The sequence below is a fragment of the Petromyzon marinus genome, chromosome 82 (genome assembly GCF_048934315.1).
Source record: "Petromyzon marinus isolate PM22_M1 ecotype Great Lakes invasive population chromosome 82, UKy_Petmar_22M1.pri1.0, whole genome shotgun sequence".
Classification (NCBI taxonomy): Eukaryota; Metazoa; Chordata; class Hyperoartia; order Petromyzontiformes; family Petromyzontidae; genus Petromyzon; species Petromyzon marinus.
In genome coordinates, this window is record NC_133747.1 from 2536121 (window position 1) to 2556494 (window position 20374).

The 20374-nt window shown below is 48.1% G+C and overlaps 1 protein-coding gene across 1 annotated transcript in view; it reads right to left on the minus strand.

The window, feature by feature from the left end:
- Nucleotides 1-1775: 1775 nt before the first annotated feature.
- LOC116938375 (uncharacterized) overlaps nt 1776-20374 on the minus strand; it is a 70212-nt gene continuing 51613 nt past the window's right edge. The window contains exon 7 of the mRNA XM_076057478.1: nt 1776-2522. Coding sequence (XP_075913593.1) covers nt 2269-2522 — 254 coding nt within the window. The 3' untranslated portion in view covers nt 1776-2268. The remainder of the gene's footprint in view (nt 2523-20374) is intronic.

Consider the following 20374-nt stretch of genomic DNA (forward strand, 5'->3'; position numbering starts at 1 on the left):
TAGTAGTGTGGTAATCATTGTTATTATTGTAGTAATTATAATTAACTATTATTACTACAATAATTATTATTGTAGTAGTAGTGTAGTAATCTTTGTTATTATTGTAGTAATTATAATTACTACTACAATAAAAGATCTGGGCAGGGTCCCATCGGTGAGCTCCTCCGGCAGGCAAGGCTGCGATGGCTGGGTCATGTAGCCCGCATGCCCAGCCACCGCATGCCGAAACAGCTTTTGTTTGGCCGGATTGAGGGGGCTAAGCGGGCGCGGCACGGGCTAGAGAAGAGATGGAGTGATGTGGTACAGGAGGACGTGGAGCTGAGTGGACTTGCCGATGACTGGTACCAGCGGTGTCAAGATCGGCCTCTGTGGAGGAGGCTCGTGAAGGATGCTACTGGGCAGTTGGAGGCAGTCGCCCTCCAACAACAACGGAGGGCGGAGGAGCGACGCTCACAACAACGAGCGGAGCGCCGGGTGGCTAAACACTACTACAATAATAATAATTGTAGTAATAACTACACTACTACAATAATAATTATTCTAATAATAATTACACTACAATAATAATTGTAATACTACAATAATAATTATTGTAGTAATAATAATTACTACACTATTACAATAATTATTATTGTAGTAGTAATTATAATTAGTTTATTATAATAATTACTACAATAACAATGATTACTACACTACTACAATAATTGTAGTAATTATAATAATTACTACAATAATAAAGATTACTACACTACTACTACAATAATAATTATTGTACTAATTATAGTTTATTATAATTACTACAATAATAACAATGAATACTACACTACTACTACAATAATAATTATTGTAGTAGCAATTATAATAGTTAATTATAATAATTACTACAACAATGATTATTACACTACAATAATAATTATTGCAGTTGTAATTATATTTAGTTTATAATAATTACTATATTAATAACAATGATTACTACACTACTACTACAATAATAATTATTGTAATAATAATTACTACGCTACTACAATAATAATTATTGTAGTAATAATTCTACACTGGTTAAACCCAGGATGGATCGTAGGCAGGCCAGCCTAAATGTTTCTAACCGGCAAAGATGTTCCATTAGGGGGGGTTTACGTTTCACACACAGACTCACACACAGACACACACAGACTCACACACATACAGACTCACACACACACACACAGACACACACACAGACTCACACACAGACTCACACAGACTCACACACACACAGACTCACACAGACTCTCACACACACAGACTCACACACACACAGACTCACACAGACTCACACACACACAGACTCACACACACAGACTCACACACACACACAGACTCACACACACACAGACACACACAGACGCTCACACACACAGACTCACACACACACACAGACACACACAGACACACACAGACTCACACAGACTCACACACACACAGACTCACACAGACTCACACACACACAGACTCACACACACAGACTCACACACACACACAGACTCACACACACACAGACACACACACAGACTCACACACACACAGACTCACACACACACAGACTCACACACACACAGACTCACACACACACACAGACTCACACAGACTCACACACACACACAGACTCACACACACAGACTCACACACATAGACTCACACACACACACAGACTCACACACACAGACTCACACACACACAGACACACACACACACAGACTCACAAACACACACAGACACACACAGACACAGGCAGCTTTATTAACATATAGTTTTATTAATTATGACATCCAACGGAACTCCAAATAGGACAGTCGCCAGCGCAGAGAATCATCATCACCACCATCATCACCATCACCACCATCACCACCATCACCACCATCACCACCACCTCCACCACCTCCACCACCATCACCACCATCACCACCATCACCACCATCACCACCACAACCACCACCATCACCACCACCATCACCACCATCACCATCTCTATCTCCACCATCACCATCGTCACCATCACCATCACCACAATCACCACCACCTCCACCATCACCACCATCACCACCATCACCACCATCATCACCATCACCACCATCATCATCACCATCTCTATCTCCACCATCATCATCACCATCACCACCATCACCATCGTCACCATCACCACCATTACCATCACCACCATCACCACCATCACCACCACTACAACCATTTACCACCACCACCATCACCACCACCACCTTGACAACCACCCTAATCACCACCATCACCATCATCACCACCATCACTACCATCACCACCATCATCATCTGCATCATCACCACCACCACTACCATCACCACCATCACCACCTTCTCCATCACCACCATCACCACCATCACCACCATCGTCACCACCATCACCACCATCACCACCATCACCACCATCATCATCACCACCATCAGGAATGTTTGCATGTCCGCTGAGTGTGGGACTGCCACTGTCCTGCTGAGAGGCAGCGTGGGGTCCTGGCGAGATGGGAACAACAACAACAACAACATCAACAACAACATCAACAACAATAACAACAACATCAACAACAACCACATCAACAATAACAACAACATCAACAACAACAACATCAACAACATCAACAACATCAACAACAACATCAACAACATCAACAACATCAACAACAACATCAACAACAACATCAACAACATCAACAACAACATCAACAACAACATCAACAACAACATCATCAACAACAACAACATCAACAACAACAACATCAACAACAACAACAACATCAACAACATCAACAATAACATCAACAACAACAACATCAACAACATCAACAACAACATCAACAACATCAACAATAACATCAACAACAACAACCACATCAACAATAACAACAACATCAACAACAACCACATCAACAATAACAACAACATCAACAACATCAACAACAACATCAACAACAACATCAACAACATCAACAACAACATCAACAACAATAACATCAACAACAACAACAACCACATCAACAATAACAACAACATCAACAACAACCACATCAACAATAACAACAACATCAACAACATCAACAACAACAACATCATCAACAACAATAACATCAACAACAACAACAACCACATCAACAATAACATCAACATCAACAACAACCACATCAACAATAACAACAACATCAACAACATCAACAACAACAACAACATCATCAACAACATCAACAACATCAACAACAACATCATCAACAACATCAACAACATCAACAACAACAACATCAACAACAACATCAACAACATCAACAACATCAACAACAACATCAACAACATCAACAACAACATCAACAACATCAACAACATCAACAACAACAATAACAACAACAACATCAACAACATCAACAACATCAACAACATCAACAACAACAACAACATCAACAACATCAACAACAACACCAACAACATCAACAACATCAACATCAACATCAACAACAACATCAACAACAACATCAACAACAACATCAACAACAACATCAACAACATCAACAACAACATCAACAACAACAACATCAACAACAACAACATCAACAACATCATCAACAACAACATCAACATCAACAACAACAACATCAACAACATCAACAACATCAACAACAACAACATCAACAACATCAACAACAACATCAACAACATCAACAACATCAACAACAACAACCGTGAGTGAGTGAGTGAGTCTCTCAGTAAGTGAGTGAGTAAGAGAGTGAGTCATTGAGTGAGTCAGTGAGTGAGTGAGAGCGTGAGTGAGTGAGAGCGTAAGTGAGTCAGTGAGTCAGTGAGTAAGTAAGTGAGCCTCTCAGTAAGTGAGTGAGTGAGTAAGTGAGTCAGTGAGTGAGTGTCTGAGTGAGTGAGTGAGTCTGTGAGTGAGTCTCTGAGTGATTCTCTGAGTGAGTGAGTGTCTGAGTGAGTCTCTGAGTGAGTCTGAATGAGTCTCTAAGTGAGTGAGTGAGTCTGTGAGTGAGTCTGTGAGTGAGTCTGTGAGTGAGTCTCTGAGTGAGTGAGTGAGTCTGTGAGTGAGTGAGTGAGTCTGTGAGTGAGTCTTTGAGTGAGTGAGTGAGTCTGTGAGTGAGTGAGTGTCTGAGTGAGTCTGTGAGTGAGTGAGTGAGTCTCTGAGTGAGTCTCTGAGTGAGTGAGTCTGTGAGTGAGTGAATGAGTCTGTGAGTGAGTATCTGAGTGAGTGAGTCTGTGAGTGAGTGAGTGAGTCTCTGAGTGAGTGAGTGAGTCTGTGAGTGAGTCTCTGAGTGAGTCTGTGAGTGAGTCTGTGAGTTAGTGAGTCTGTGAGTGAGTGAGTCTGTGAGTGAGTGAGTCTGTGAGTGAGTCTGTGAGTGAGGCTGTGAGTGAGTGAGTCTCTGAGTGAGTGAGTCTGTGAGTGAGTCTCTGAGTGAGTCTCTGAGTGAGTCTGTGAGTGAGTGAGTGAGTCTCTGAGTGAGTCTCTGAGTGAGTGAGTCTGTGAGTGAGTCTCTGAGTGAGTCTGTGAGTGAGTGAGTCTCTGAGTGAGTGAGTGAGTCTTTGAGTGAGTCTGTGAGTGAGTCGGTGAGTGAGTGAGTGAGTCTGTGAGTGAGTGAGTCTCTGAGTGAGTCTCTGAGTGAGTGAGTCTGTGAGTGAGTCTGTGAGTCTGTGAGTGAGTGAGTCTCTGAGTGAGTGAGTGAGTCTGTGAGTGAGTGAGTGAGTCTCTGAGTGAGTCTCTGAGTGAGTGAGTCTTTGAGTGAGTCTCTGAGTGAGTCTGTGAGTGAGTCTGTGAGTGAGTCTGTGAGTGAGTCTCTGAGTGAGTGAGTGAGTCTGTGAGTGAGTGAGTGAGTCTGTGAGTGAGTCTCTGAGTGAGTGAGTGAGTCTGTGAGTGAGTGAGTGTCTGAGTGAGTCTGTGAGTGAGTGAGTGAGTCTCTGAGTGAGTCTCTGAGTGAGTCTCTGAGTGAGTGAGTCTGTGAGTGAGTGAGTGAGTCTGTGAGTGAGTATCTGAGTGAGTGAGTCTGTGAGTGAGTGAGTGAGTCTCTGAGTGAGTGAGTGAGTCTGTGAGTGAGTCTCTGAGTGAGTCTGTGAGTGAGTCTGTGAGTGAGTGAGTCTGTGAGTGTCTGAGTGAGTCTGTGAGTGAGTGAGTGAGTCTGTGAGTGAGTCTGTGAGTGAGTCTGTGAGTGAGTCTGTGAGTGAGTGAGTGAGTCTCTGAGTGAGTGAGTCTGTGAGTGAGTCTCTGAGTGAGTCTCTGAGTGAGTGAGTGAGTCTGTGAGTGAGTCTCTGAGTGAGTCTGTGAGTGAGTCTCTGAGTGAGTCTGTGAGTGAGTGAGTCTCTGAGTGAGTGAGTGAGTCTCTGAGTGAGTCTGTGAGTGAGTCGGTGAGTGAGTGAGTGAGTCTGTGAGTGAGTGAGTTTCTGAGTGAGTGAGTCTCTGAGTGAGTGAGTGAGTCTGTGAGTGAGTCTGTGAGTCTGTGAGTGAGTCTGTGAGTGAGTGAGACTCTGAGTGAGTGAGTGAGTCTGTGAGTGAGTGAGTCTCTGAGTGATTGAGTGAGTGAGTCTCTGAGTGAGTGAGTCTGTGAGTGAGTCTGTGAGTGAGTCTCTGAGTGAGTCTGTGAGTGAGTCTCACCACCTATAGGCTGATCTGTAGTCCACTGGGTGAGTCTGTGAGTGAGTCTCTGAGTGAGTGAGTCTCTGAGTGAGTGAGTGAGTTTCTGAGTGAGTGAGTGAGTCTCTGAGTGAGTGAGTGAGTCTGTGAGTGAGTCTGTGAGTGAGTGAGTGAGTCTCTGAGTGAGTGAGTGAGTCTGTGAGTGAGTCTGCGAGTGAGTCTGTGAGTGAGTGAGTGAGTCTGTGAGTGAGTGAGTGAGTCTGAGTCTGTGAGTGAGTCTGTGAGTGAGTGAGTGAGTCTGTGAGTGAGTCTGTGAGTGAGTGAGTGAGTCTGTGAGTGAGTCTGTGAGTGAGTCTGTGAGTCTGTGAGTGAGTGTGTGAGTGAGTGAGTGAGTCTGTGAGTGAGTGAGTGAGTCTGTGAGTCTGTGAGTGAGTCTGTGAGTGAGTGAGTGAGTCTCTGAGTGAGTGAGTGAGTCTCTGAGTGAGTCTGTGAGCGAGTCGGTGAGTGAGTGAGTGAGTGAGTCTGTAAGTGAGTGAGTCTCTGAGTGAGTGAGTGAGTCTCTGAGTGAGTGAGTGAGTCTGTGAGTGAGTCTGTGAGTCTGTGAGTGAGTCTGTGAGTGAGTGAGTCTCTGAGTGAGTGAGTGAGTCTGTGAGTGAGTGAGTCTCTGAGTGAGTCTCTGAGTGAGTGAGTCTGTGAGTGAGTCTCTGAGTGAGTCTCTGAGTGAGTGAGTGAGTCTGTGAGTGAGTGAGTCTCTGAGTGAGTCTCTGAGTGAGTCTCTGAGTGAGTGAGTGAGTCTCTGAGTGAGTGAGTCTCTGAGTGAGTGAGTGAGTCTCTGAGTGAGTGAGTGAGTCTCTGAGTGAGTAAGTGAGTCTGTGAGTGAGTCTGTGAGTAAGTGAGTGAGTCTCTGAGTGAGTGAGTGAGTCTGTGAGTGAGTCTGCGAGTGATTCTGTGAGTGAGTGAGTGAGTCTCTGAGTGAGTCTGTGAGTGAGTGAGTCTGTGAGTGAGTCTGTGAGTGAGTGAGTGAGTCTGTGAGTGAGTCTGTGAGTGAGTCTGTGAGTCTGTGAGTGAGTCTGTGAGTGAGTGAGTGAGTGAGTCTGTGAGTGAGTGAGTCTGTGAGTCTGTGAGTCTGTGAGTGAGTCTGTGAGTGAGAGGGTCTGTGAGTGAGTAAGTCTCTGAATGAGTCTCTGAGTGAGTGAGTCTCTGAGTGAGTAAGTGAGTCTCTGAGTGAGTGAGTCTGTGAGTGAGTCAGTGAGTGAGTCTCTGAGTGAGTCCCTGAGTGAGTGAGTCTCTGAGTGAGTCTGTGAGTGAGACTCTGAGTGAGTCTCTGAGTGAGTGAGTGAGTCTGTGAGTGAGTCTATGACTCAGTGAGTGTCTGAGTGAGTGAGTCTGTGAGTGAGTGAGTGAGTCTCTGAGTGAGTCTCTGAGTGAGTGAGTGAGTCTGTGAGTGAGTCTGTGAGTGAGTGAATGAGTCTGTGAGTGAGTCTCTGAGTGAGTCTGTGAGTGAGTGAGTCTCTGAGTGTCTGAGTGAGTCTGTGAGTGAGTGAGTCTCTGAGTGAGTCTGTGAGTGAGTGAGTGAGTCTCTGAGTGAGTCTGTGAGTGAGTGAGTGAGTCTCTGAGTGAGTCTGTGAGTGAGTCTGTGAGTGAGTCTCTGAGTGAGTCTGTGAGTGAGTGAGTGAGTGCGTCTCTGAGTGAGTCTGTGAGTGAGTGAGTGAGTCTCTGAGTGAGTGAGTCTGTGAGTGAGTCTCTGAGTTAGTCTCTGAGTGAGTCTCTGAGTGAGTGAGTGAGTCTCACCACCTATAGGCTGATCTGTAGTCCACTGGGTGAGTCTGTGAGTGAGTCTCTGAGTGAGTGAGTCTCTGAGTGAGTGAGTGAGTTTCTGAGTGAGTGAGTGAGTCTCTGAGTGAGTGAGTGAGTCTGTGAGTGAGTCTGTGAGTGAGTGAGTGAGTCTCTGAGTGAGTGAGTGAGTCTGTGAGTGAGTCTGCGAATGAGTCTGTGAGTGAGTGAGTGAGTCTGTGAGTGAGTGAGTGAGTCTGAGTCTGTGAGTGAGTCTGTGAGTGAGTGAGTGAGTCTGTGAGTGAGTCTGTGAGTGAGTGAGTGAGTCTGTGAGTGAGTCTGTGAGTGAGTCTGTGAGTCTGTGAGTGAGTGTGTGAGTGAGTGAGTGAGTCTGTGAGTGAGTGAGTGAGTCTGTGAGTCTGTGAGTGAGTCTGTGAGTGAGTGAGTGAGTCTCTGAGTGAGTGAGTGAGTCTCTGAGTGAGTCTGTGAGCGAGTCGGTGAGTGAGTGAGTGAGTCTGTGAGTGAGTGAGTCTCTGAGTGAGTGAGTGAGTCTCTGAGTGAGTGAGTGAGTCTGTGAGTGAGTCTGTGAGTCTGTGAGTGAGTCTGTGAGTGAGTGAGTCTCTGAGTGAGTGAGTGAGTCTGTGAGTGAGTGAGTCTCTGAGTGAGTCTCTGAGTGAGTGAGTCTGTGAGTGAGTCTCTGAGTGAGTCTCTGAGTGAGTGAGTGAGTCTGTGAGTGAGTGAGTCTCTGAGTGAGTGAGTCTGTGAGTGAGTCTCTGAGTTAGTCTCTGAGTGAGTCTCTGAGTGAGTGAGTGAGTCTCACCACCTATAGGCTGATCTGTAGTCCACTGGGTGAGTCTGTGAGTGAGTCTCTGAGTGAGTGAGTCTCTGAGTGAGTGAGTGAGTTTCTGAGTGAGTGAGTGAGTCTCTGAGTGAGTGAGTGAATCTGTGAGTGAGTCTGTGAGTGAGTGAGTGAGTCTCTGAGTGAGTGAGTGAGTCTGTGAGTGAGTCTGCGAGTGAGTCTGTGAGTGAGTGAGTGAGTCTGTGAGTGAGTGAGTGAGTCTGAGTCTGTGAGTGAGTCTGTGAGTGAGTGAGTGAGTCTGTGAGTGAGTCTGTGAGTGAGTGAGTGAGTCTGTGAGTGAGTCTGTGAGTGAGTCTGTGAGTCTGTGAGTGAGTGTGTGAGTGAGTGAGTGAGTCTGTGAGTGAGTGAGTGAGTCTGTGAGTCTGTGAGTGAGTCTGTGAGTGAGTGAGTGAGTCTCTGAGTGAGTGAGTGAGTCTCTGAGTGAGTCTGTGAGCGAGTCGGTGAGTGAGTGAGTGAGTGAGTCTGTGAGTGAGTGAGTCTCTGAGTGAGTGAGTGAGTCTCTGAGTGAGTGAGTGAGTCTGTGAGTGAGTCTGTGAGTCTGTGAGTGAGTCTGTGAGTGAGTGAGTCTCTGAGTGAGTGAGTGAGTCTGTGAGTGAGTGAGTCTCTGAGTGAGTCTCTGAGTGAGTGAGTCTGTGAGTGAGTCTCTGAGTGAGTCTCTGAGTGAGTGAGTGAGTCTGTGAGTGAGTGAGTCTCTGAGTGAGTCTCTGAGTGAGTCTCTGAGTGAGTGAGTGAGTCTCTGAGTGAGTGAGTCTCTGAGTGAGTGAGTGAGTCTCTGAGTGAGTGAGTGAGTCTCTGAGTGAGTAAGTGAGTCTGTGAGTGAGTCTGTGAGTAAGTGAGTGAGTCTCTGAGTGAGTGAGTGAGTCTGTGAGTGAGTCTGCGAGTGATTCTGTGAGTGAGTGAGTGAGTCTCTGAGTGAGTCTGTGAGTGAGTGAGTCTGTGAGTGAGTCTGTGAGTGAGTGAGTGAGTCTGTGAGTGAGTCTGTGAGTGAGTCTGTGAGTCTGTGAGTGAGTCTGTGAGTGAGTGAGTGAGTCTGTGAGTGAGTGAGTCTGTGAGTCTGTGAGTCTGTGAGTGAGTCTGTGAGTGAGAGAGTCTGTGAGTGAGTGAGTCTCTGAGTGAGTCTCTGAGTGAGTGAGTCTCTGAGTGAGTAAGTGAGTCTCTGAGTGAGTGAGTCTGTGAGTGAGTCAGTGAGTGAGTCTCTGAGTGAGTCCCTGAGTGAGTGAGTCTCTGAGTGAGTCTGTGAGTGAGACTCTGAGTGAGTCTCTGAGTGAGTGAGTGAGTCTATGAGTGAGTCTATGACTCAGTGAGTGTCTGAGTGAGTGAGTCTGTGAGTGAGTGAGTGAGTCTCTGAGTGAGTCTCTGAGTGAGTGAGTGAGTCTGTGAGTGAGTCTGTGAGTGAGTGAATGAGTCTGTGAGTGAGTCTCTGAGTGAGTCTGTGAGTGAGTGAGTCTCTGAGTGTCTGAGTGAGTCTGTGAGTGAGTGAGTCTCTGAGTGAGTCTGTGAGTGAGTGAGTGAGTCTCTGAGTGAGTCTGTGAGTGAGTGAGTGAGTCTCTGAGTGAGTCTGTGAGTGAGTCTGTGAGTGAGTCTCTGAGTGAGTCTGTGAGTGAGTGAGTGAGTGCGTCTCTGAGTGAGTCTGTGAGTGAGTGAGTGAGTCTCTGAGTGAGTGAGTCTGTGAGTGAGTCTCTGAGTTAGTCTCTGAGTGAGTCTCTGAGTGAGTGAGTGAGTCTGTGAGTGAGTCTGTGAGTGAGTCTGTGAGTGAGTCTCTGAGTCTGTCAGTGAGTCTGTGAATGAGTCTCTGAGTGAGTCTCTGAGTCTGTGAGTGAGTCTGTGAGTGAGTCTCTGAGTGAGTCTCTGAGTGAGTGAGTCTGTGAGTGAGTGAGTCTGTGAGTGAGTCTGTGAGTGAGTGAGTCTGTGAGTGAGTCTCTGAGTGAGTGAGTCTGTGAGTGAGTCTGTGAGTGAGTCTGTGAGTGAGTCTGTGAGTGAGTGAGTCTGTGAGTGAGTCTGTGAGTGAGTGAGTCTGTGAGTGAGTCTGTGAGTGAGTGAGTCTGTGAGTGAGTGAGTGAGTCTGTGAGTCTCTGAGTGAGTCTCTGAGTGAGTCTCTGAGTGAGTCTCTGAGTGAGTCTCTGAGTGAGTGAGTGAGTCTGTGATTCTGTGAGTGAGTCTGTGAGTGAGTGAGTCTCTGAATGAGTGAGTGAGTCTGTGAGTGAGTGAGTCTGTGAGTGAGTCTGTGAGTGAGTCTGTGAGTGAGTGAGTGAGTCTGTGAGTGAGTGAGTGAGTCTGTGAGTGAGTCTGTGAGTGAGTCTATGAGTGAGTGAGTCTCTGAGTGTCTGAGTGAGTCTGTGAGTGAGTGAGTCTCTGAGTGAGTGAGTCTGTGAGTGAGTGAGTCTCTGAGTGTCTGAGTGAGTCTGTGAGTGAGTGAGTGAGTCTCTGAGTGAGTGAGTCTGTGAGTGAGTGAGTCTGTGAGTCTGCGAGTGAGTCTGTGAGCGAGTGAGTGAGTGAGTCTGTGAGTGAGTGAGTCTCTGAGTGAGTCTGTGAGTCTGTGAGTGAGTGTGTGAGTGAGTGAGTGAGTCTGTGAGTCTCTGAGTGAGTGAGTCTCTGAGTGAGTGAGTCTGTGAGTGAGTCTGTGAGTGAGTGAGTCTGTGAGTGAGCCTCACCACCTGTAGGCTGATTTGTAGTCCACTGGGTGAGTCTGTGAGTGAGTCTGTGAGTGAGTCTATGAGTGAGTGAGTCTCTGAGTGTCTGAGTGAGTCTGTGAGTGAGTGAGTCTGTGAGTGAGTGAGTCTGTGAATGAGTGAGTCTGTGAGTCTGCGAGTGAGTCTGTGAGTGAGTGAGTGAGTCTGTGAGTGAGTGAGTCTCTGAGTGAGTCTGTGAGTCTGTGAGTGAGTCTGTGAGTGAGTGAGTGAGTCTGTGAGTCTCTGAGTGAGTCTCTGAGTGAGTGAGTCTGTGAGTGAGTCTCTGAGTGAGTGAGTCTCTGAGTGAGTGAGTCTGTGAGTGAGTCTGTGAGTGAGTGAGTCTGTGAGTGAGCCTCACCACCTGTAGGCTGATTTGTAGTCCACTGGGTGAGTCTGTGAGTGAGTCTGTGAGTGAGTCTATGAGTGAGTGAGTCTCTGAGTGTCTGAGTGAGTCTGTGAGTGAGTGAGTGAGTCTCTGAGTGAGTCTCTGAGTGAGTCTGTGAGTGAGTGAGTCTCTGAGTGTCTGAGTGAGTCTGTGAGTGAGTGAGTGAGTCTCTGAGTGAGTCTCTGAGTGAGTCTGTGAGTGAGTGAGTCTCTGAGTGTCTGAGTGAGTCTGTGAGTGAGTGAGTCTCTGAGTGAGTGAGTCTGAGTGAGTCTGTGAGTGAGTCTGTGAGTGAGTGAGTCTCTGAGTGAGTGAGTCTCTGAGTGAGTCTGTGAGTGAGTGAGTCTGTGAGTGAGTGAGTCTGCGAGTGAGTCTGTGAGTGAGTGAGTGAGTCTGTGAGTGAGTGAGTCTCTGAGTGAGTCTGTGAGTCTGTGAGTGAGTCTGTGAGTGAGTGAGTGAGTCTGTGAGTCTCTGAGTGAGTGAGTCTCTGAGTGAGTGAGTCTGTGAGTGAGTCTCTGAGTGAGTGAGTCTCTGAGTGAGTGAGTCTGTGAGTGAGTCTGTGAGTGAGTGAGTCTGTGAGTGAGCCTCACCACCTGTAGGCTGATTTGTAGTCCACTGGGTGAGTCTGTGAGTGAGTCTGTGAGTGAGTCTGTGAGTGAGTGAGTCTCTGAGTGTCTGAGTGAGTCTGTGAGTGAGTGAGTCTGTGAGTGAGTGAGTCTGTGAGTGAGTGAGTCTGTGAGTCTGCGAGTGAGTCTGTGAGTGAGTGAGTCTGTGAGTGAGTGAGTCTCTGAGTGAGTCTGTGAGTCTGTGAGTGAGTCTGTGAGCGAGTGAGTGAGTCTGTGAGTCTCTGAGTGAGTCTCTGAGTGAGTGAGTCTGTGAGTGAGTCTCTGAGTGAGTGAGTCTCTGAGTGAGTGAGTCTGTGAGTGAGTCTGTGAGTGAGTGAGTCTGTGAGTGAGCCTCACCACCTGTAGGCTGATTTGTAGTCCACTGGGTGAGTCTGTGAGTGAGTCTGTGAGTGAGTCTATGAGTGAGTGAGTCTCTGAGTGTCTGATTGAGTCTGTGAGTGAGTGAGTGAGTCTCTGAGTGAGTCTCTGAGTGAGTCTGTGAGTGAGTGAGTCTCTGAGTGTCTGAGTGAGTCTGTGAGTGAGTGAGTGAGTCTCTGAGTGAGTCTCTGAGTGAGTCTGTGAGTGAGTGAGTCTCTGAGTGTCTGAGTGAGTCTGTGAGTGAGTGAGTCTCTGAGTGAGTGAGTCTGAGTGAGTCTGTGAGTGAGTCTGTGAGTGAGTGAGTCTCTGAGTGAGTGAGTCTCTGAGTGAGTCTGTGAGTGAGTGAGTCTGTGAGTGAGTGAGTCTGTGAGTCTGCGAGTGAGTCTGTGAGTGAGTGAGTGAGTCTGTGAGTGAGTGAGTCTCTGAGTGAGTCTGTGAGTCTGTGAGTGAGTCTGTGAGTGAGTGAGTGAGTCTGTCAATCTCTGAGTGAGTGAGTCTCTGAGTGAGTGAGTCTGTGAGTGAGTCTCTGAGTGAGTGAGTCTCTGAGTGAGTGAGTCTGTGAGTGAGTCTGTGAGTGAGTGAGTCTGTGAGTGAGCCTCACCACCTGTAGGCTGATTTGTAGTCCACTGGGTGAGTCTGTGAGTGAGTCTGTGAGTGAGTCTGTGAGTGAGTGAGTCTGTGAGTGAGTGAGTCTGTGAGTGAGTGAGTCTGTGAGTGAGTGAGTCTGTGAGTCTGCGAGTGAGTCTGTGAGTGAGTGAGTGAGTCTGTGAGTGAGTGAGTCTCTGAGTGAGTGTGTGAGTCTGTGAGTGAGTCTGTGAGTCTCTGAGTGAGTCTCTGAGTGAGTGAGTCTGTGAGTGAGTCTCTGAGTGAGTGAGTCTGTGAGTGAGTCTGTGAGTGAGTGAGTCTGTGAGTGAGTCTCACCACCTGTAGGCTGATTTGTAGTCCACTGGGTGAGTCTGTGAGTGAGTCTGTGAGTGAGTCTATGAGTGAGTGAGTCTCTGAGTGTCTGAGTGAGTCTGTGAGTGAGTGAGTCTCTGAGTGAGTCTCTGAGTGAGTCTGTGAGTGAGTGAGTCTCTGAGTGTCTGAGTGAGTCTGTGAGTGAGTGAGTGAGTCTGTGAGTGAGTCTCTGAGTGAGTGAGTCTGTGAGTGAGTCTGTGAGTGAGTCTGTGAGTGAGTGAGTCTGTGAGTGAGTCTGTGAGTGAGTGAGTCTGTGAGTGAGTGAGTCTGTGAGTGAGTGAGTGAGTGAGTCTGTGAGTCTCTGAGTGAGTCTCTGAGTGAGTCTCTGAGTGAGTCTCTGAGTGAGTCTCTGAGTGAGTGAGTGAGTCTGTGAGTCTGTGAGTGAGTCTGTGAGTGAGTGAGTCTCTGAATGAGTGAGTGAGTCTGTGAGTGAGTGAGTCTGTGAGTGAGTCTGTGAGTGAGTCTGTGAGTGAGTGAGTGAGTCTGTGAGTGAGTGAGTGAGTCTGTGAGTGAGTCTGTGAGTGAGTCTATGAGTGAGTGAGTCTCTGAGTGTCTGAGTGAGTCTGTGAGTGAGTGAGTCTCTGAGTGAGTGAGTCTGTGAGTGAGTGAGTCTCTGAGTGTCTGAGTGAGTCTGTGAGTGAGTGAGTGAGTCTCTGAGTGAGTGAGTCTGTGAGTGAGTGAGTCTGTGAGTCTGCGAGTGAGTCTGTGAGTGAGTGAGTGAGTCTGTGAGTGAGTGAGTCTCTGAGTGAGTCTGTGAGTCTGTGAGTGAGTCTGTGAGTGAGTGAGTCTGTGAGTGAGTCTGTGAGTGAGTCTACGAGTGAGTGAGTCTCTGAGTGTCTGAGTGAGTCTGTGAGTGAGTGAGTGAGTGAGTCTCTGAGTGAGTCTCTGAGTGAGTCTGTGAGTGAGTGAGTCTCTGAGTGTCTGAGTGAGTCTGTGAGTGAGTGAGTGAGTCTCTGAGTGAGTCTCTGAGTGAGTCTGTGAGTGAGTGAGTCTCTGAGTGTCTGAGTGAGTCTGTGAGTGAGTGAGTCTCTGAGTGAGTGAGTCTGAGTGAGTCTGTGAGTGAGTCTGTGAGTGAGTGAGTGAGTCTCTGAGTGAGTGAGTCTCTGAGTGAGTCTGTGAGTGAGTGAGTCTGTGAGTGAGTGAGTCTGTGAGTCTGCGAGTGAGTCTGTGAGTGAGTGAGTGAGTCTGTGAGTGAGTGAGTCTCTGAGTGAGTCTGTGAGTCTGTGAGTGAGTCTGTGAGTGAGTGAGTGAGTCTGTGAGTCTCTGAGTGAGTGAGTCTCTGAGTGAGTGAGTCTGTGAGTGAGTGAGTCTGTGAGTGAGTCTCTGAGTGAGTGAGTCTCTGAGTGAGTGAGTCTGTGAGTGAGTCTGTGAGTGAGTGAGTCTGTGAGTGAGCCTCACCACCTGTAGGCTGATTTGTAGTCCACTGGGTGAGTCTGTGAGTGAGTCTGTGAGTGAGTCTATGAGTGAGTGAGTCTCTGAGTGTCTGAGTGAGTCTGTGAGTGAGTGAGTCTGTGAGTGAGTGAGTCTGTGAGTGAGTGAGTGAGTCTGTGAGTGAGTGAGTGAGTCTGTGAGTGAGTGAGTCTCTGAGTGAGTCTGTGAGTCTGTGAGTGAGTCTGTGAGTGAGTGAGTGAGTCTGTGAGTCTCTGAGTGAGTCTCTGAGTGAGTGAGTCTGTGAGTGAGCCTCACCACCTGTAGGCTGATTTGTAGTCCACTGGGTGAGTCTGTGAGTGAGTCTGTGAGTGAGTCTATGAGTGAGTGAGTCTCTGAGTGTCTGAGTGAGTCTGTGAGTGAGTGAGTGAGTGAGTCTCTGAGTGAGTCTCTGAGTGAGTCTGTGAGTGAGTGAGTCTCTGAGTGTCTGAGTGAGTCTGTGAGTGAGTGAGTGAGTCTCTGAGTGAGTCTCTGAGTGAGTCTGTGAGTGAGTGAGTCTCTGAGTGTCTGAGTGAGTCTGTGAGTGAGTGAGTCTCTGAGTGAGTGAGTCTGAGTGAGTCTGTGAGTGAGTCTGTGAGTGAGTGAGTCTCTGAGTGAGTGAGTCTCTGAGTGAGTCTGTGAGTGAGTGAGTCTGTGAGTGAGTGAGTCTGCGAGTGAGTCTGTGAGTGAGTGAGTGAGTCTGTGAGTGAGTGAGTCTCTGAGTGAGTCTGTGAGTCTGTGAGTGAGTCTGTGAGTGAGTGAGTGAGTCTGTGAGTCTCTGAGTGAGTGAGTCTCTGAGTGAGTGAGTCTGTGAGTGAGTCTCTGAGTGAGTGAGTCTCTGAGTGAGTGAGTCTGTGAGTGAGTCTGTGAGTGAGTGAGTCTGTGAGTGAGCCTCACCACCTGTAGGCTGATTTGTAGTCCACTGGGTGAGTCTGTGAGTGAGTCTGTGAGTGAGTCTGTGAGTGAGTGAGTCTCTGAGTGTCTGAGTGAGTCTGTGAGTGAGTGAGTCTGTGAGTGAGTGAGTCTGTGAGTGAGTGAGTCTGTGAGTCTGCGAGTGAGTCTGTGAGTGAGTGAGTCTGTGAGTGAGTGAGTCTCTGAGTGAGTCTGTGAGTCTGTGAGTGAGTCTGTGAGCGAGTGAGTGAGTCTGTGAGTCTCTGAGTGAGTCTCTGAGTGAGTGAGTCTGTGAGTGAGTCTCTGAGTGAGTGAGTCTCTGAGTGAGTGAGTCTGTGAGTGAGTCTGTGAGTGAGTGAGTCTGTGAGTGAGCCTCACCACCTGTAGGCTGATTTGTAGTCCACTGGGTGAGTCTGTGAGTGAGTCTGTGAGTGAGTCTATGAGTGAGTGAGTCTCTGAGTGTCTGATTGAGTCTGTGAGTGAGTGAGTGAGTCTCTGAGTGAGTCTCTGAGTGAGTCTGTGAGTGAGTGAGTCTCTGAGTGTCTGAGTGAGTCTGTGAGTGAGTGAGTGAGTCTCTGAGTGAGTCTCTGAGTGAGTCTGTGAGTGAGTGAGTCTCTGAGTGTCTGAGTGAGTCTGTGAGTGAGTGAGTCTCTGAGTGAGTGAGTCTGAGTGAGTCTGTGAGTGAGTCTGTGAGTGAGTGAGTCTCTGAGTGAGTGAGTCTCTGAGTGAGTCTGTGAGTGAGTGAGTCTGTGAGTGAGTGAGTCTGTGAGTCTGCGAGTGAGTCTGTGAGTGAGTGAGTGAGTCTGTGAGTGAGTGAGTCTCTGAGTGAGTCTGTGAGTCTGTGAGTGAGTCTGTGAGTGAGTGAGTGAGTCTGTCAGTCTCTGAGTGAGTGAGTCTCTGAGTGAGTGAGTCTGTGAGTGAGTCTCTGAGTGAGTGAGTCTCTGAGTGAGTGAGTCTGTGAGTGAGTCTGTGAGTGAGTGAGTCTGTGAGTGAGCCTCACCACCTGTAGGCTGATTTGTAGTCCACTGGGTGAGTCTGTGAGTGAGTCTGTGAGTGAGTCTGTGAGTGAGTGAGTCTGTGAGTGAGTGAGTCTGTGAGTGAGTGAGTCTGTGAGTGAGTGAGTCTGTGAGTCTGCGAGTGAGTCTGTGAGTGAGTGAGTGAGTCTGTGAGTGAGTGAGTCTCTGAGTGAGTGTGTGAGTCTGTGAGTGAGTCTGTGAGTCTCTGAGTGAGTCTCTGAGTGAGTGAGTCTGTGAGTGAGTCTCTGAGTGAGTGAGTCTGTGAGTGAGTCTGTGAGTGAGTGAGTCTGTGAGTGAGTCTCACCACCTGTAGGCTGATTTGTAGTCCACTGGGTGAGTCTGTGAGTGAGTCTGTGAGTGAGTCTATGAGTGAGTGAGTCTCTGAGTGTCTGAGTGAGTCTGTGAGTGAGTGAGTCTCTGAGTGAGTCTCTGAGTGAGTCTGTGAGTGAGTGAGTCTCTGAGTGTCTGAGTGAGTCTGTGAGTGAGTGAGTGAGTCTGTGAGTGAGTCTCTGAGTGAGTGAGTCTGTGAGTGAGTCTGTGAGTGAGTCTGTGAGTGAGTGAGTCTGTGAGTGAGTCTGTGAGTGAGTGAGTCTGTGAGTGAGTGAGTCTGTGAGTGAGTGAGTGAGTGAGTCTGTGAGTCTCTGAGTGAGTCTCTGAGTGAGTCTCTGAGTGAGTCTCTGAGTGAGTGAGTGAGTCTGTGAGTCTGTGAGTGAGTCTGTGAGTGAGTGAGTCTCTGAATGAGTGAGTGAGTCTGTGAGTGAGTGAGTCTGTGAGTGAGTCTGTGAGTGAGTCTGTGAGTGAGTGAGTGAGTCTGTGAGTGAGTGAGTGAGTCTGTGAGTGAGTCTGTGAGTGAGTCTATGAGTGAGTGAGTCTCTGAGTGTCTGAGTGAGTCTGTGAGTGAGTGAGTCTCTGAGTGAGTGAGTCTGTGAGTGAGTGAGTCTCTGAGTGTCTGAGTGAGTCTGTGAGTGAGTGAGTGAGTCTCTGAGTGAGTGAGTCTGTGAGTGAGTGAGTCTGTGAGTCTGCGAGTGAGTCTGTGAGTGAGTGAGTGAGTCTGTGAGTGAGTGAGTCTCTGAGTGAGTCTGTGAGTCTGTGAGTGAGTCTGTGAGTGAGTGAGTCTGTGAGTGAGTCTGTGAGTGAGTCTATGAGTGAGTGAGTCTCTGAGTGTCTGAGTGAGTCTGTGAGTGAGTGAGTGAGTGAGTCTCTGAGTGAGTCTCTGAGTGAGTCTGTGAGTGAGTGAGTCTCTGAGTGTCTGAGTGAGTCTGTGAGTGAGTGAGTGAGTCTCTGAGTGAGTCTCTGAGTGAGTCTGTGAGTGAGTGAGTCTCTGAGTGTCTGAGTGAGTCTGTGAGTGAGTGAGTCTCTGAGTGAGTGAGTCTGAGTGAGTCTGTGAGTGAGTCTGTGAGTGAGTGAGTGAGTCTCTGAGTGAGTGAGTCTCTGAGTGAGTCTGTGAGTGAGTGAGTCTGTGAGTGAGTGAGTCTGTGAGTCTGCGAGTGAGTCTGTGAGTGAGTGAGTGAGTCTGTGAGTGAGTGAGTCTCTGAGTGAGTCTGTGAGTCTGTGAGTGAGTCTGTGAGTGAGTGAGTGAGTCTGTGAGTCTCTGAGTGAGTGAGTCTCTGAGTGAGTGAGTCTGTGAGTGAGTGAGTCTGTGAGTGAGTCTCTGAGTGAGTGAGTCTCTGAGTGAGTGAGTCTGTGAGTGAGTCTGTGAGTGAGTGAGTCTGTGAGTGAGCCTCACCACCTGTAGGCTGATTTGTAGTCCACTGGGTGAGTCTGTGAGTGAGTCTGTGAGTGAGTCTATGAGTGAGTGAGTCTCTGAGTGTCTGAGTGAGTCTGTGAGTGAGTGAGTCTGTGAGTGAGTGAGTCTGTGAGTGAGTGAGTGAGTCTGTGAGTGAGTGAGTGAGTCTGTGAGTGAGTGAGTCTCTGAGTGAGTCTGTGAGTCTGTGAGTGAGTCTGTGAGTGAGTGAGTGAGTCTGTGAGTCTCTGAGTGAGTCTCTGAGTGAGTGAGTCTGTGAGTGAGTCTCTGAGTGAGTGAGTCTTTGAGTGAGTGAGTCTGTGAGTGAGTCTGTGAGTGAGTGAGTCTGTGAGTGAGCCTCACCACCTGTAGGCTGATTTGTAGTCCACTGGGTGAGTCTGTGATTGAGTCTGTGAGTGAGTCTATGAGTGAGTGAGTCTCTGAGTGTCTGAGTGAGTCTGTGAGTGAGTGAGTGAGTCTCTGAGTGAGTCTCTGAGTGAGTCTGTGAGTGAGTGAGTCTCTGAGTGTCTGAGTGAGTCTGTGAGTGAGTGAGTGAGTCTGTGAGTGAGTCTCTGAGTGAGTGAGTCTGTGAGTGAGTCTGTGAGTGAGTCTGTGAGTGAGTCTGTGAGAGAGTGAGTCTGTGAGTGAGTCTGTGAGTGAGTGAGTCTGTGAGTGAGTCTGTGAGTGAGTGAGTCTGTGAGTGAGTGAGTGAGTCTGTGAGTCTCTGAGTGAGTCTCTGAGTGAGTCTCTGAGTGAGTCTCTGAGTGAGTCTCTGAGTGAGTGAGTGAGTCTGTGAGTCTGTGAGTGAGTCTGTGAGTGAGTCTCTGAGTGAGTCTCTGAGTGAGTCTTTGAGTGAGTGAGTCTCTGAGTGAGTGAGTCTGAGTGAGTCTGTGAGTGAGTCTGTGAGTGAGTGAGTGAGTCTCTGAGTGAGTGAGTCTCTGAGTGAGTCTGTGAGTGAGTGAGTCTCTGAGTGAGTGAGTCTGAGTGAGTCTGTGAGTGAGTCTGTGAGTGAATGAGTGAGTCTCTGAGTGAGTGAGTCTCTGAGTGAGTCTGTGAGTGAGTGAGTCTGTGAGTGAGTGAGTCTGTGAGTGAGTGAGTCTCTGAGTGAGTCTCTGAGTGAGTGAGTCTATGAGTGAGTGAGTCTCTGAGTGTCTGAGTGAGTCTGTGAGTGAGTCTCTGAGTGTCTGAGTGAGTCTGTGAGTGAGTGAGTCTGTGAGTGAGTCTGTGAGTGAGTGAGTCTGTGAGTGAGCCTCACCACCTGTAGGCTGATTTGTAGTCCACTGGGTGAGTCTGTGAGTGAGTCTGTGAGTGAGTCTGTGAGTGAGTGAGTCTATGAGTGTCTGAGTGAGTCTGTGAGTGAGTGAGTCTGTGAGTGAGTGAGTCTGTGAGTGAGTGAGTCTGTGAGTCTGCGAGTGAGTCTGTGAGTGAGTGAGTGAGTGAGTCTGTGAGTGAGTGAGTCTCTGAGTGAGTGTGTGAGTCTGTGAGTGAGTCTGTGAGTCTCTGAGTGAGTCTCTGAGTGAGTGAGTCTGTGAGTGAGTCTCTGAGTGAGTGAGTCTGTGAGTGAGTCTGTGAGTGAGTGAGTCTGTGAGTGAGTCTCACCACCTGTAGGCTGATTTGTAGTCCACTGGGTGAGTCTGTGAGTGAGTCTGTGAGTGAGTCTATGAGTGAGTGAGTCTCTGAGTGTCTGAGTGAGTCTGTGAGTGAGTGAGTCTCTGAGTGAGTCTCTGAGTGAGTCTGTGAGTGAGTGAGTCTCTGAGTGTCTGAGTGAGTCTGTGAGTGAGTGAGTGAGTCTGTGAGTGAGTCTCTGAGTGAGTGAGTCTGTGAGTGAGTCTGTGAGTGAGTCTGTGAGTGAGTGAGTCTGTGAGTGAGTCTGTGAGTGAGTGAGTCTGTGAGTGAGTCTGTGAGTGAGTGAGTCTGTGAGTGAGTGAGTGAGTCTGTGAGTCTCTGAGTGAGTCTCTGAGTGAGTCTCTGAGTGAGTCTCTGAGTGAGTCTCTGAGTGAGTGAGTGAGTCTGTGAGTCTGTGAGTGAGTCTGTGAGTGAGTGAGTCTCTGAATGAGTGAGTGAGTCTGTGAGTGAGTGAGTCTGT